General features: G+C 40.7%; 1 protein-coding gene across 1 annotated transcript in view; it reads right to left on the minus strand.

Moving 5' to 3' along the window:
- Positions 1-15,260, minus strand: part of ATP2C1 (ATPase secretory pathway Ca2+ transporting 1) — a gene marked incomplete in the record, with an annotated part of 2,099,819 nt that overhangs the window by 1,580,970 nt on the left and 503,589 nt on the right. Inside the window, 1 exon segment of the mRNA XM_044066734.1 lies at positions 8,510-8,599. Within this exon segment, the coding sequence (XP_043922669.1) occupies positions 8,510-8,599 (90 nt within the window).

Below are 15,260 nucleotides of genomic sequence, written 5' to 3' on the forward strand. Positions count from 1 at the left end.
CAAATGATGTGAAAATAAGGTGTCCAACCTTTTGCAAAGTGGCCAGAAGTACTTTCTCAGCAATACTGCAACAGTGATCTAATGAATATTCATTATAAAGCCAGGGAGAAAAAAATCCAAACTATGAAATACATCTTAAAATGCCTGCAAATTAGCTTATATGTTGCTAACTAATTCACACACATCTGGCACAAACACTTTGGGCAAATAAAAAAAGACAGAATGCTCTGGGTATTGGTTAAGTCTGTTCTCCATCAGGATGCATGGTGCCATCAATATAGTGTTAAAGACATCTGCAGCATACTTAATACCTGGTGCTGGACTGTAATCATTAATGTGTTGTTTTATTTCTGCATGCTGACCATAGCCTTGGATCATACTAGAAAAGGATTTATTTTATACACTCGGTCATTCATTGACCAGCAAATTATGCTGGGCAGCCCAGGAGCTTCCCTATTGTACGTAAGCTCACTAGCAGCTTACAGCTGCAATTTTAAACAGGTCTGATCAGAATACCTACCCAAATGACTAAATAAATGAATAAACATGTACACCAAAACTTCTATTAAATTCATTAAGTATTAAAAAAAAAAAAACTACAGCCAAAAATTCATATTAAGTACTGTATGAATAAATTCAGTCAAGTTCAAAGATAAAGTCTGAGAAGTGTTGGTATTCAGGCCAAATAGTTTCAAAGGCAGAAATGATACAGGTTCACAGGTGTATTATAGGCTAAAGACCACTAGGGTCTTTACAGGCCTAGCCTTGCAACCCAAATGTGTACTGCAAGTTATATATTTTAGACATTTATATAGGGGTTGACTGTTAGGATATGATTTACTGACTGCCTCTAACGGAGATGTAGCACAAGACCATGGGTGAATTTTTGATTTCTCATCCAATGCTACATGATACACTTAAAAAAGCTTAAGGGAGGGACTTTGTTTCACATGGATGGGAAACCTGTTCTAGAGAAATGGAATTCTCTGAGATAGATATCCGTCTCTCAAACATCACCTACATTTTGCTTGCAATGTAAATAGGACATTTTGTTTTGTGCATGTACAAAAGGTTCATCAGAGCAGAGTCCAGTGATGCTTTGTATACCAGGCATAGATCACCTCTCAGTAATCTGTAGGAGACAGAGTACAGAGAAAGTTTTGAGGTGATCCACACATGATATTGTAATGATGCCCTGTAGGAACCTTTATAGACATTCCAGTTGCTGCATGTGTCTGATCAGGTATATATCGAAGGGGGCATTATACTCAATGAAGAATATGATGAGGACTAGATTTATTGGTACAACAACCGCCCTGGATCTAGATGCCATGCACTTACTTATAAATTTGAGCAACATGGAAGGATTTCATTATTACCTTGAATATATACTGGTCAAAGGCCAATTTACTGTCTACATGTGTTCCCAGATCCCTGACTAGTGGGTCAACTCTTAGGAATGTTTTATCGATGATGTAGTTTCCTGGGGTGGCTGATATCCCAAAAGGTACTATAACGCATTTCCTGGCATGGAGGTTTAAGCCGTGGCTTTGGCATCAGTCATCTGCCTGTGTTGGACCTTCCTGTAATAAGTTATTGTCTTGAATATGAATAAGAGTATATTTTCATAGGTTCATAGGCAAGTACTAAACTAGCCCCCTTTGTCGGCCATTTTAAGCCTAGTCAATTTCCCCTTCAAAGGGGAGGATTAAATCCTGTATCTTGTGTCTAAGGTAAACATCTTAACCATTATACCAATCCAGGGCAGTACATTAGTTTAGTACTAGGCTAACTGCCCTTGTGGGCCATTTTACGCATAGCCAATTAATCCATCTCAGAATCAAACCCTGCACCTTGTAATGTTTATGGAATATCCTGTATTAGAGCCTAGGACCTACACTTACACCTGTTGCCACAAGAATGTTTCTTCTTTAATGAATTCCACAGCATGCCAGGCTAGTATAAAGCACAAACAGTACACTTGAGACAAGAATAAACATATTAATGGAACAAATTATAGCCACTACTAAACCTGACAATAAGCCTGGTTCATACATATCTGTCAGACCACCTCATCAACTAGTCTGGTAGTTTGCAACAAAAGGCTTAAATATGGAGTGCCACCGAGCATTATCCTGTAGGATGAAGGAAGAAAAACACACAAAAAAGCATTTTTGTTAGGTAGTGTAGAATGCTGATCTGGATGAATCAAATTCATGCTCAGCACAGCAGACTGCAGACAGAATGGTCCATAAATCTGAAAAACGCTGGCTTGTCATAATCTAGTAAACATAAAGGTTAATGAGTTATCTAAGAGGTTACATCATGCAACAGTCATACAGAAACATACTTACAATTTGTGAAACTAAGGTTAGCATGAAGATCAAGGGGTAAAGGGGAGAAGACAGATTAGCACACTGTGCAAGGACTTGTCTCCATTAATAAACCAGAAGGCAGAAAGTAGAAAAAGAAATGAGAGGGGAGGAAAAAAGTTTGTTGTATGAGAAATGAACTGCGTAAGGTGCAAGAACAGTTTTACAAATGGGTTAGAAAGTTGAAAGTAGACAAGTGGGAGTTCAGGCAACAAATGACCAACAAAATGTAGAAGACTTGTATGTTGAGAGTAATTATAATGGGTGTAGAGAGAGATTTTCATGCAATGTCTTGATTAGTAAAACATTTGTATGTTGCTTCATCAAAAAGGAACTACTTCAGTTTTTGTGTGAATAAGAGGAAGAGTGACACTGACTAATTTTGCTAATAAGGCCATACCTCTCGACTGCTCTGCATTTCGCACATACTCGTATTTCAGCCTTTATAAGACTACCTGCTTCACACTCACTGTAGACTGGTCTTAATTCCTCTATTTCATTGGCTAGGTTTTACAGCCAATGAGAGAGATTCATTTTTTCAAACTAGCTGCTGTCAAAAAGGGACCAATGGCAGGCTAGATTTTATGGCTGTGTCATGTTCCATGAGTATTAAAAAAAAATCTCGCAGGGCTTTTAGTTCACAAGAGTTACTGGTGGGTCACTAGCAGTTGCACAAGGGCAAGTAGCAGTCAGCTGTTTCCAGAATCAAAATTATGACATTTGGTGGCAAACAAACAAGGAGGAGGAAGGGAGCTTGTTCTAGGTTAAGTAGGAACATTCTTCAACTGGCAGCAGATGAACGAGGGGGAAGAAGGGAGCAAGTTCTAGGTTTAATAGGAACACATCTCTCAACTGTTCCTGATTTTGCCATATATGCTTTCAATGTCCATTGTAAAATATTTCACAATTATTTGTGCTTAGTCACTAAGACAGACAATAGAGTGACATATTTCTTATTATTTTGAAAAAGCAAGTTTTTGAGGAAAACCTATTTTTCTATTACCTTTTTGGGATAACTTAATTATATAAACAATGTCCTAGCCTGTCTGATTTTTGTCCATTGTTTTACCCAAAATTATTGAGCAAAGAAGTTGAAGCATGTGTGAACAATATAATTCTACCTCATCCTTGTTTTGTAAAACATCTACCATTTTTACAAAACATTCCATTTTTCATTAAACGTTTTACCCTGCTACTCATTAAATTCTTCATTTTCTGGTAAATCACCAGGGATTACAGTAAGACAATAATGCCAGTCATTAGTATAAATGACCAATATTTAAAATTTGTTCCTGAATTTGGATTTTGTCATTGAGCTCAAATGTCTCCCACTCCATCTTCTTCACAGGGCTCCTTAGCACTCAAAATGCTAAGTACTAACAAGCCAAAAAAAGACCAAAAACAGAGAAGAGCGAATTTTGAAAACAGCTCTTATCCTTAAAGCAACTTCTTTTTTTTTTGGGGGGGGGGGGTAGCTCGACAAACATACAGGTACCAACTCAGAGATTGCCATACCTTAGATAAAAGGGAATAATCCGAGAAATGGCACCCTGGACTTAGTATATGCAGAACAGATCTTTCATCAATTTGGTTTCCCTACTTCAGGACTCACTTTTGCGAGTCCCAGTATTTCAAATGGTTGCCATATCATGTACACATTCATACAAGTGGTTGTAATTGAAGGCCACAACTGCATGTGTGTGTGTGTGTGTGTGTTGATAAAAAGGAAGGACACAGGGCAGTGTAAAAGGCAAGCAATGTGTTTTGTGCAAGATATGTGAGAGTTTATTGGCAATACTTTAATCAGAAAGCAACAGAGATTTTAGAATGTTGCCATAACTGGATCTGTAATACATGAAACTAAAACAAGATTTTTTTTTTCATTTGGGAGGGGAGTTGTATTAAAAATGGCTCAAATGGGCAAGAAAATTAGTCTATATTAGCCTGACTACAAATGACTGAAGCTCTCTGTTCAGTTCTAGGTGGAGATGTCTTCTTTGTTTTTATTTAACTGCAGTATAAACGTGTGTTTAGGGTAAGTTCCACAACCATGTCTTAGACAAATACAAATATATTGAGTCAGCTAACAAAATTGTTATGAAGAAAACAGGCACGTGTATCTTTTTTGTTTTTTTACACAGTGCAGTAAGGGTACATTTATGGAAGAGTATGTACCTGCCAGGAGAACAAATTTACACATCTGTGCCAATGCCCCAGTGGTGCAAATTTATACATACACAAATTTTGAGTGCTACATTTCTGAACCCTCTATTATGATGTTTGTTCCTCTGTCTGGGTTTGTTATTGGGTAGTTTAAGGAAAGGGAGGATTCTGATCTCAACTTATAGATTTGGCTAACAAAGAAGTGGAGTGTGTTTCTAGGTTTATTAGTTTTTAGGTCATGGATACAATCAGTGTACATTTCTGATTTTTGGCAGCCATTTTGCTTTTGCCAGAACTGAAAAATTATGCTCTCTCAGGTGGGGGTGGAACAGCTGACAACTCTACATATGGGATGAACTACTATTTGTAGTGAGGTCTGTTTTTTTTTTTCCTTGAATGTATTAAGAATGAGAAGACTGGGCGCCAGCTGAACAAGTAAAGCTCTTTTCTCAATTGCCCAGAATGCAAATGTGGTGATCTCAGACTTTGTTGCCTTAAAACTGAACCAGACAATGACAGATTGAGCTAAATACCAAGATACTTAAAAATGTGGTGTAGTTTTCATGAGGATCTTGTTATTGCAACATATGTCCCAGTGTTGGGGCACTAAAGAAACCATTTGCTTTGATCCAATCATCATTGATTTTGCTTTTACTGCATTCAGGGAAAGTTGTTTCGAGTGAGTTAATTCAACAGTAAGCCAAGTTCATTCTCTAAGTCTTTGTACACGATGAAGGAAGCGATTATTACCTTGCACGTGACCATGTCATGTCTGCACAAAATGACTGGGATTTGAGGAAGATCTGCAGGAAGACAGCTGATAAAAACTGAGAATACAAGTGGGGATAAATACAGACCCTTGAAGGAAACCTTAAGTAACATGTGATAAGAGGAGGTTTTTTTCTACTTGAACTATAAAGAATGTCCTTGAGGAAACTTTTAAACCATGTTGGTGTTTACTCCTGCATTTAATCGTTGATAAATATCAGTTCTTGGTTTACAAGGTCAAAGTCTTGGTAAGGTCAATGAATACTGCACCAGTTAGGAGGACATGGTACATATTGTGTAGTATGCCATCAGTTAGAATGTAAAGGGCAATTATGGTACTACATCCTGGCCACAACTTGTGTTGGTGTAGAGAAGGTAGATTATGTAAACATACAATACCTTACGTCTTTCAGCTCCCTAGTGCTGTACGAAAACCAAAGTCTGCCTCTCCAAACATCATGTAGCAGACTTAAACAACCAAAATATAAAACAATCCTGTAAGTCAATAACTAAAGGAAGAGAAAAAAGGTGCCTCAACAAGTAGTTTTGTCTGTTTTTGATGAACAGAGTTCATCTTGTAGGAAGGGCAAAGGTTTACATATGTGCTTCAATGTGAAGAATTCCTATTAAAAATAGTTTAACCAAAGAAGGGAAGTTAGCACAGGCCATCAAGGAAGGCAAGCCAACAAGGTACAGTGGTGTAAATTTTTATGTACATATTTTTGCTGTGGATAGTTGTTAGAATGCTACTTTTGCTATGACTTTTGTGCTACGTGGGAGGTAGGGGCTGTCCAAGATTACAGTGCAGCAGGGATTTGGAATATGCCTTCCCTGCTTCAGTACAATCTTGGAGTTGGTATACTGAAGTAGCAGGGAGGTGGGGAGCACAGAGGAGCTTGCCCCTATAAAAAAGTATGTTTTGGTGTTTTTGCAGCATACAATATTTTGGTATTCAGCTTTAGTTGCATTTCAATGAAAATTTTACTAGCTCTTTCTTCTTTTTCGCTTGTATGATAGTGTTATTAGTTTCAACCATTCAGTATAACAAATGTGTGTGTGCATAGACATATACATGATGATAGATTGTAGGACGATCTGTGCCAGGGAAAGTAAGGCAGTGCTATGTGTAACATATACCAGCATAGCTAGCTGGAGTTTTGCAAAGAATTTTATGTCATTTGACTATCACACTGATTTGTACAGATGCTTATGTTAAAAATGTATTTGTAAAGTTGCTTGCATTAAAAATGCATCAACAGTGGGTCCCTGTTGGACAGAAAAGAAATATATATGCATGTCTGACAGTATTATTATAACGGATTAAATGTATATGTTTTAACAGAAAATTCTGGAAGGGAAGAGATTAATCTTAGTCCAGTTAATTATGAAAAATAGGTTGAAAATTAAATGGGTTGGTTTAGACCATAAAGATTTTATCTTACAGGTCCGATTGCAGCCAGGGACAAAAAATGTCTGGGAGAACCAGGACTAGGAATCTTACTGTATTGTCCTTAAAGGTGAACTAATTGTTACCCTATAAGGGTGGAAGTTTTTGAAATTGTTTTATAACTTTCAGATGTTGCAACAGATCTTATCAAACTCTAGGTGTGCATTATACCAGTCAGGTGACCATATGTGATGTCATTCTATAACCAACACTGAAATGGTTCTTTAGATATTAGTGAGAGATATTTCGGAACTCTCACAAGCAGTACTTTATTCTTTGGAACCTGACAGGAAAGCTCTCTCACATAAATCTCACACAACCATACATCTCAACGTGCCTTGGTGTTGTAAACAACTCAACACACTTCTTCATGCCTTCGTAACCAGAAAACAGTAATTCTTTAGTCAGTGGAAAATATAGTCAAATTAGTTAAGTATTATTTTTCTGCATCTACGTGAATGTATCAAACTGTTATTTTTATATCTCCTGTGACTGAAACTCGGGTGTTTATTATAACTAGATATTCAGTATTCTCATATTTTCTTATTTATTATTTCTATACATTTCATTGTGGCTGGTTACTTACTTTAGTGACATTGTGGCTGCTCCTGAAAGCCTTGCTGCATTGGTCAAACTCTACCATTGGTATTAGTTTTAATTTTAATCAGTATAATTGGGTACTCTTGTAACAGTCTTAGAGTAGCTAACTGGTGGCAGCGTAGTTATCCTATAGTCTAGGCAGAGGGAGCACAGTTGGTAAATCTGTGCCAGCCTTTCTCAGATCAGGTGAGTGTGTGTGTGTGTGTGTGTGTGTGTGTGTGTGTGTGTGTGTGTGTGTGTATGTGTGTGTGTGTGAAGATCAAATATCCAAGTGTGTGTCGGCTACTTGCAACAGTTACAAAGAGCTCCAAAGTGGTCAGTGTGGAGTCTTGTTTGGGGCCTGGAGATAGAGAGGGTCCAGCCCCAGGTCAGGAGTGTGCTCCCTGTGTGCTCTTAAGGGAAACTGTGCTTGGTGCTGAGAGCTGCATCTGAAAATACTGTGTGTATCCATTTCTGCTCCTGGTGAACATACCTCACTGGTATCAGTGGTGAGTACTGAGGCTCCTTGTTTACTGGCCCAAAGTAGGAACCGTCACAAAATATATATATGCATAAATACACACACATGCACACACACACAAAAGTGTATATCTTTATATTTGTGCTGTGAGAAGCAAAAAATATTAATACAGTTTTTTACTGCACACAAACTAACAATCAGTACATAACCTCTCTCAAGTTCAAAATTTGACCACACAGAATTGAAAAGAATGATGATACACAAAATATAGTTAGGTCAATTACATGGCATACAGTTTCCATGATACAAGACTTAAATACAAATGTAAATATGCACACAAAAACTTGAATACACACAAATACTGCTATTTTTGAGTCCTTGGGCACATTTAAACAAGCTTATGACAATACAATTCTGGCACACTATAGAGTTTTACATCTACTATCAGAAAAAAGAGGCAAGAATCATTTAAATACACAAATATTTTTTTCTTTCTCAGCACTGACTGCCCCCTCAAGACAAACATAGCAATGGCCTAAAAGTAAAGCAAAATAATTACAGAATGCATCAGTTTAAATGGCAATGTGTAACACATCTATTTTAAAGTGCAAGTTTTAAAACACATTTCTTTATTCTCAGAGGTATGATGGTTCACTTGCCATATTCTGAATAAAATCAGAAGGAAACAAAAATACTTACCACTGTAATGCTGACAGCATCATCAAACTGGCGCATTATAACACTAATGACAGCGGATGCCAAAAGTAGTAATATAAGAGGATTTTTGAACTAAATGGAAAAGGAAAAAGAAAATTGAAAACAGAGAATATTTATAGTTTAAGCCAGTTCAGAGAACTGCTTCATAAAGATCAAATATTATGTGATATGTAAAGAAGGTGAATAATACAGCAAAACATTAATAGCATTTTACACATTTTCTTATTTTTCTTCCCTTCAAAAATTCAACTGCTAAAAACAGAAAGTTATGCCTTACCATAACTTGGTATCTGTGTTGTCTATCTTCATTCCTCCTCACGATAGGGTCTCAAATCTGACCCCCGGATCCGGCTCAGCCACATTCTCCATACTTGGATCTGACTCTCGAGCTCCTCACTCTTACCCAAAATACACTACACTTACCCAAGCACCTCAGATCGAGTTTGCTGATTCCATACATTCATAACTCGGACAGCAAAGAAGAATAGATGAGGCTCAGACATGAGACCTAAGAGTCCCCTCATGTTCCACAGTACTCTAGAAGAATGAGGCAGGGGGATGGCTGGGTGGGAAAGTGAGGAGGAATGAAGATAGACAACAAAGATGCCAGGGTATGGTAAGACATAACTTTCTAATCTGGTAGTGTTTTCTTCATTCCTCCTCACAATGGGGTCAGAGTCCCCAGATACGCGATTCCCAAGTGGCCCTCATGGAAGGATATGTCAGAGCACCATCAAGCCAAAGGAAGCCCTGCTCGTAGAAATGACATCTAACTTAGAGTGTGCCACAAAAGGTGCGATTATTTGACCATGTCATTGCTGCACAAATATCATCAATGTAGGTTTTAGATAAGGCAGAAGTAGCAGCCACAGTCCTGGTAGAATGTGCTCTAGGAGGTCGTGGTAATTAAGCCCTTTTGTGAGTAAATGAAAGAGAGACATTTTGTTAGAGTGATCTTGGAAACAGCTTGACAAAATTTGTTAGCAAAGAAGGCTACAAACAAGTTGGTCAGACTTCCTGTGTTGTCTACTTCTGTGCAGATATAAACTCAACTGTCTATGAATGTTGATGTAGCACATATTCCCCTTTATTAGAAAAATTTGGAAAGAACACTGGTAATTGAATTGACTGACTCATATTGTTCTTCGTGGCTACTTTAGGCATAAAGGAGGGACTGGCATGTAGAGAAATCATGTCCTTATGAAAAATTATGTAAGGAGGTTTGGAAGACAAGGCCTGTAGTTTGGAAACTCTCTTAGCTGAAGTAATGGCCACTAAAAAGCTAGTCTTCCATGACAGAATCCTCATGTTGCAACTGGCAGACTGTTTGAAGTGTCCCCAAGTCAAACCCTGCAGCACGACACTGAGGTCCCAAGGTGGGGAGGGGTCCTTGATGGGAGGCCTCAACAAGAAAATACCTTTCATAAAAGATTTGCACAATCGAAAGGTGGACAGGAAACAAAATTGGCTAGCAGTGGGAAATCTAGAAATTGCAGCTAACTGAAGCTTGATGGTAGAGAAGCTAGCTCCTTCCTTAAAAAGGGTACTTAGAAAAAGCAGAATATCCAAGACTGGTGCTGAGAAATGGTCAATATTACTATCTGTAGTCCAAACAGCAAACCTTTTCTACTTGCTGGAGTAGAACTTGTTAGTAGAAACCTTTTGCGAGGCTAGAATTATGTTATGGACCGGAGAAGCAAGCCTGGACTATCTTGCTAGGGTTGGAAGTGGAGAAACCAAGTGGTCAACCTGAGGGCATGAAGATTCAGGTGCTGCATTCCTGACAACTGAGAGAGGAAGTCCAGTCTTGGCTCCAGTATCCACGGAGGATACTTCAGATGAGACCAGAGTAAGGGGAACCAAACTTGACGAGGCCAGAAGACGGCAATGAGGATGACTGAGCTCCTCAGCCTGCTTGCCTTGTGAAGAAACTTTGGGCTTAGTGGGAGAGGAGGATAAGCATAAAGGAGACCCGGGGGCCCATCGTGAACCAGAGCTTCCCTCAGGACTCCCCGGAGGGGGGGGGGAATCAGAGCGAAGAACTTGCTGAATTTGTTTTTCAGGGATGAGGCAAAAAGGTTGCAGCAAGTTTGACCCCAGCGCCTGAAGATAATGTTCACCACTGACTGACTGAGGGACCACTCATGCAGAACCAGAACTGATCAGCTAAGTCTGTCTGCCAACTTTTTGGTTTCTCCAGAATGTGCACTGCAACCAAAAGTTGGTCAGACGAGATCATCCATTCCCACACCTCATGGCATCCCTGCACAAGGGGTACAAATGGGTTCCTCCTTGCTTGCTGATGTACCAGACTACAGACATGTTGTCGGTGTGAACTGCAATAGTCTCCAATGGGAGAGCATCCTGAAAGGCTTGCAATGTTAGGAGAACTGCTATCATCTCTAGGACATCGATAAGCAACCTGATCTTGATGAGGGACCACACGCCTTGAACCATCCTCCCATTGTAATGCTCCCCCACCCAAACTGAAACCGTGCCCATGATCACTGTAGCTATTGCCGGGGGAGGGGGGGTTAAGAAACGTCTGCTTAGAAAGAGATTGTCCGACTGAATTTATCAGCTGATGTGAAGTTTGCAAATTGGGGTCAAGCTGATGGGAATGGACAGCGGCTGATAGAGAATGTACCATTGTACTGCCAATGTCCATTGAAGAACCTCCCTACAGGAACTAACAAAATTGCTGCTAACATGGATCCTAGGACTTGTAAGACTAGCTGTGCAGGGTGGGACTGGTTTGATAATTCCTGGTCTTGAATCCTAAGTGTTGTTATGCAGTGCAAGGGAAGAGAAGATATTTGACTCCTTGTGTTCAGCTGCATTCCTGTGAATTCTAGGTTCTGCACAGGAGTCAGATTGGATTTGTTTATGTTTATAGTGATGCCCAGGGAGTGTGAAAGTTGGATTAAGAAATCTCTGGCTTGAATAAGCTGATGCCTCGTGGGGAAGGTAAGGAACCAATCATCTTAAGTACGTAAACACCCGGAATTCTATGAGTCCATGTGAGCTGCTACCACCACCATGCATTTGATAAGCACCTGGGGGGCTGTAGTGAGCCCAAAGGGCAGTGCCCTGAACTGAAAATGACTGGATCACAGCTGAAAGCACAAATATCTTCTGAAGCACCTGTCTATTTTGATGGGATAGTATGCATCCTTGAGATCTCTTCAGCACATCCAATAGTCCTTGGGCAACAGTGGTAGAATGTACTGAACCGTAACCATTCGGAACCTCGACTTCTTTACATAACAATTCAACTTGCTTAGATACAGAATGGGTCACAGGTTCCCTGTCTTTTTCAGCACCAAAAAGAAGTGAGAATGGGTTCCAAACCCTCTCTGTTTAGTCGGGACTTCTTGGAGGACTCTTTTTTTGTAGGAGTTTTAGAATCCCCTATGCTGCCTGCTCCCTCTGACTGGGTGGCATGTCAGGGAGTTTCTTGCTGATGTGTGGAGGGGGGGAGGAAAAAGGGAATGTAGTGGCCTCTGGATATTATGCTATAATATATATTATGCTATATGATATAATTCTGGAGCATTTCTCCCCGGGCCTCCGCTGAAAACAGGATCTGTGGAACCTAGTTGGACTTTCCCGGTCAACAAATGTTAAATAAATAAAATAAATAAAAAAATGCTTCGCAGCCAGGGATTTTGAGTCAAATGGGTCCAGGCTTCTGAGTGCAAAGCGAGTTGACTCAGATTGCCTCCAGAGATGGACAGTTGGGTAGAACTTCAGGAGTACTGACAGGTCTAGTCAGAAAAGATGTCTCTGAAGCCCTGGTTTTGCAGACCCCCTCGGCCTCTCGGGTGGTGCTTCTAGAAGCGAGTTCCTAATGTGTGTCCTGGAAAGGCCCTTGGGACTTATGAAACCACATTTTCTTGCCTCCGCATTGGTTCCTGGAGAAGGACCTCTGAGGCATAGAATAGTTGAATTCCTACAGCAGAAAGGGTCTTTCCATCCCTTTTGCTGAGGGTGAGAATATTTCTAACACATTGCCCAAACAGTGAAGAACCATCATAAGGAGCACACACAAAGGATACCTTAAAGGGCTCCACGTAACTACATAACATCATCCAGGCATGGCTCCATATGGATAGTCCTGAGTCAGCAGCTTGTGAGGTACCTTCCGTTGTATGGGAAATTAACCTCACCAAGGAATTGGCGACAAACGACAGAGTGGCCAGCTTGGGAGAAATTTTCCTGAATTCCTCTGCAGGCATAGACTCAGAGACTGAAAGCTCCTTGATCAGATCTCTCTTCAGATAGGTAAAGTGAGCTAAGTAATTTAATGACCTCAAAGCAAAGTGGCCAAGGCATGAACATGCTTTTCAATCCTGTCCAACGCTCTAGACTCCTTGTTAGGTGGATGCACATTGGCAATCTCCTCTGCCAGTTCTTTTTTAGCAGCTGCCTCCATCACGATGGCATTAAGTATGGGAACCTTACTCCAATATTTTCTATCTGCTGATGAGTCAGGACCTATTGGAGCACTTGGGAATGGGCTCGATGGTGCCTGGTTCCTTCCACGCCCGTCGAGAAACCAAATCAACAAGGTCATCTGCGGGGGGGGGGGGGCTGGGCACCCAGGACACAGATGAGCCAACCACATATGCCTCCAAGAGCACTGACTCCTCTGAAGGAGAAGGTTGGACAGACCACCCATCTTTCTGCTTCAAGATTTCCAGAATGTCTTCTAAGGAGACATCCTCAGGTGGGGATCAGGGGAATCCTTCTCCCTCAACAAAGTCAGTGTTTTCAGTTAATGACTCCATCGGGGAGTCAATGTACCTTCTTTTGTATTTCTTCTTCCAGGGGTGCTCCCCAGCAGGGTACTCTGGGAAAGTATCGGAAGAAGCGGATCCCTCCTGGGCAGGGAGGTCCTGGTGGCCACTCAGGATGGGGTGACAGGACAGAACGAATGTGCTCAATACCCCGACCCAATGGGGGTACAGGTGTGGTTTGCGGGACATGTGGTGACAGATTTCCAACTCGGTAGAAAACCCTCTCCACTACGTGAAAAGCTGACTGGCCAGGAGAGGCAGTCACTATCTCCCTGAAGCTGAAGCCATGAGAAGAAAACAACTAGGACTCGCATCAGAAAGTACAGTTGTGTACACTTACCATAAATGTAGACGTTCAAGTGTATTCACTGTTGCAGTCATTACATTTGGGTAATCTGCTGGCAGGTTGCCCTCAGTCGGCCTGAATAACAAAGTCTTGGGTCCTGCATCGGTTGCTGTCTCCTCTTCCATGATGTCAGGACGTTAGGGGTATAAAACATGCAGCCAATGTCATTTTAATAATTTTTTCTTGCCCCAGATGTCAGGTGCCCCTCAAATGGGGAGCAAAAATGTATAAATATATATGCATGTATTTTAGAACACAAAAAATTTACCTCCAACTAAAAGCAAACACACCACAAAGGGTTTTGAGCATAGTGAAAGAAAGAAAGGGGGCTGCCGGGTGGGTAACCCAGACTGCAAAACTGAATACACTCGAACATCTACATTTATGGTAAGTGTACACAACTGTACTTTGTTCCTCATGTTTCACTGTTGCAGTCATTACATTTGGGTAGAGTCCCAAAGCTATGGATGGGAGGATGAAATTATACAGCATTAGGAGCAGCTATCAGGCCCTGCAGGACAGCAGTGGCAAAGCCAGCTCTGGATTTAGAAAAGAGAGGAAAATGGCAATGTTTGGTGAACGTATGAAATGAGCTCCAAGTAGCAACTTCTAGAATGTCTCTGGTAGGAACCTCTCTGAGAAAGGCTGCAGAAGTAGATGCAGCCCTGGTGGAATGGGATCTGATCCCCTTGGGGACAGGTTTACCATGGTGCATGTAGCAGAAATTAATACAATGGCTTATCCATTTTGAAACAGTCTGCTTTGATATAGTCTTCCCCTCTGTCCCTGCAGCAAATGGCACCAGAGGTAGCTCAGACTTAGAGATTTTGTCCTGTTTAAGTAGAATTTTAGTTGTCTTTGTACATCCAATGAATGCAAAATCTGCTCCCCCTTGTTCTGCGGATTTGGGAAAAAAGTTGGCAGATGAATGGTCTGGTTAAGAGCCACACTGGATACCACCTTAGGCATAAAAGAAGGACTGGTTCGGAGGGCCACCCTGTCCGGATAAAAGATAACGAAAGGCTCCACTGCCATGAGAGCCTGTAGTTCTGAAATCCTTCTAGCTGAAGTGAATGCTAAAAGAAAGACGGTATTCCAAGAAATAAATTTTATGTCTGCAGAAGCAGCTGGTTCAAAAGGAGGTAGGGTGAGTTTTTCCTGCACAAAATTGAGGTCCCATGCAGGAGTCGGTGCTCTCCTGGGAGGTCTCAAATTTATGGACTCTCTGAGGTACTGCTTTAGCAGGGGATGAGAAAAAAGAGGAGGCTCTGTGTTGTAATAAGCCGAGATTGCAGAGGCATGGATTTTTATAGAAGAAAAAGATAGGCCCTTGTGAAGCATCTCAGTTAAGTATTGCATAATCTGAGGAATATTGGGCATTGCTGTGTTTATTCCTTGTGCTTGGTTCCAGGCACAGAATCTTTTCCATTTATCAGCATAAGATTTTCTAGTACTAGGCCTTCTAGCCTCCAAAATGACATGCATCACAGGTTTATTGAGAGATGTGATTGGTGAAATTAGTTGATTAGCCATGCTGTAAGATTCAGAGTTTGGAGCAGAGTGTGCATAATTTGACAGTTTTGCTGAG

The sequence above is a fragment of the Protopterus annectens genome, chromosome 3.part1, assembly GCF_019279795.1.
Source record: "Protopterus annectens isolate FY-2018-M chromosome 3.part1, PAN1.0, whole genome shotgun sequence".
Classification (NCBI taxonomy): domain Eukaryota; kingdom Metazoa; phylum Chordata; order Ceratodontiformes; family Protopteridae; genus Protopterus; species Protopterus annectens.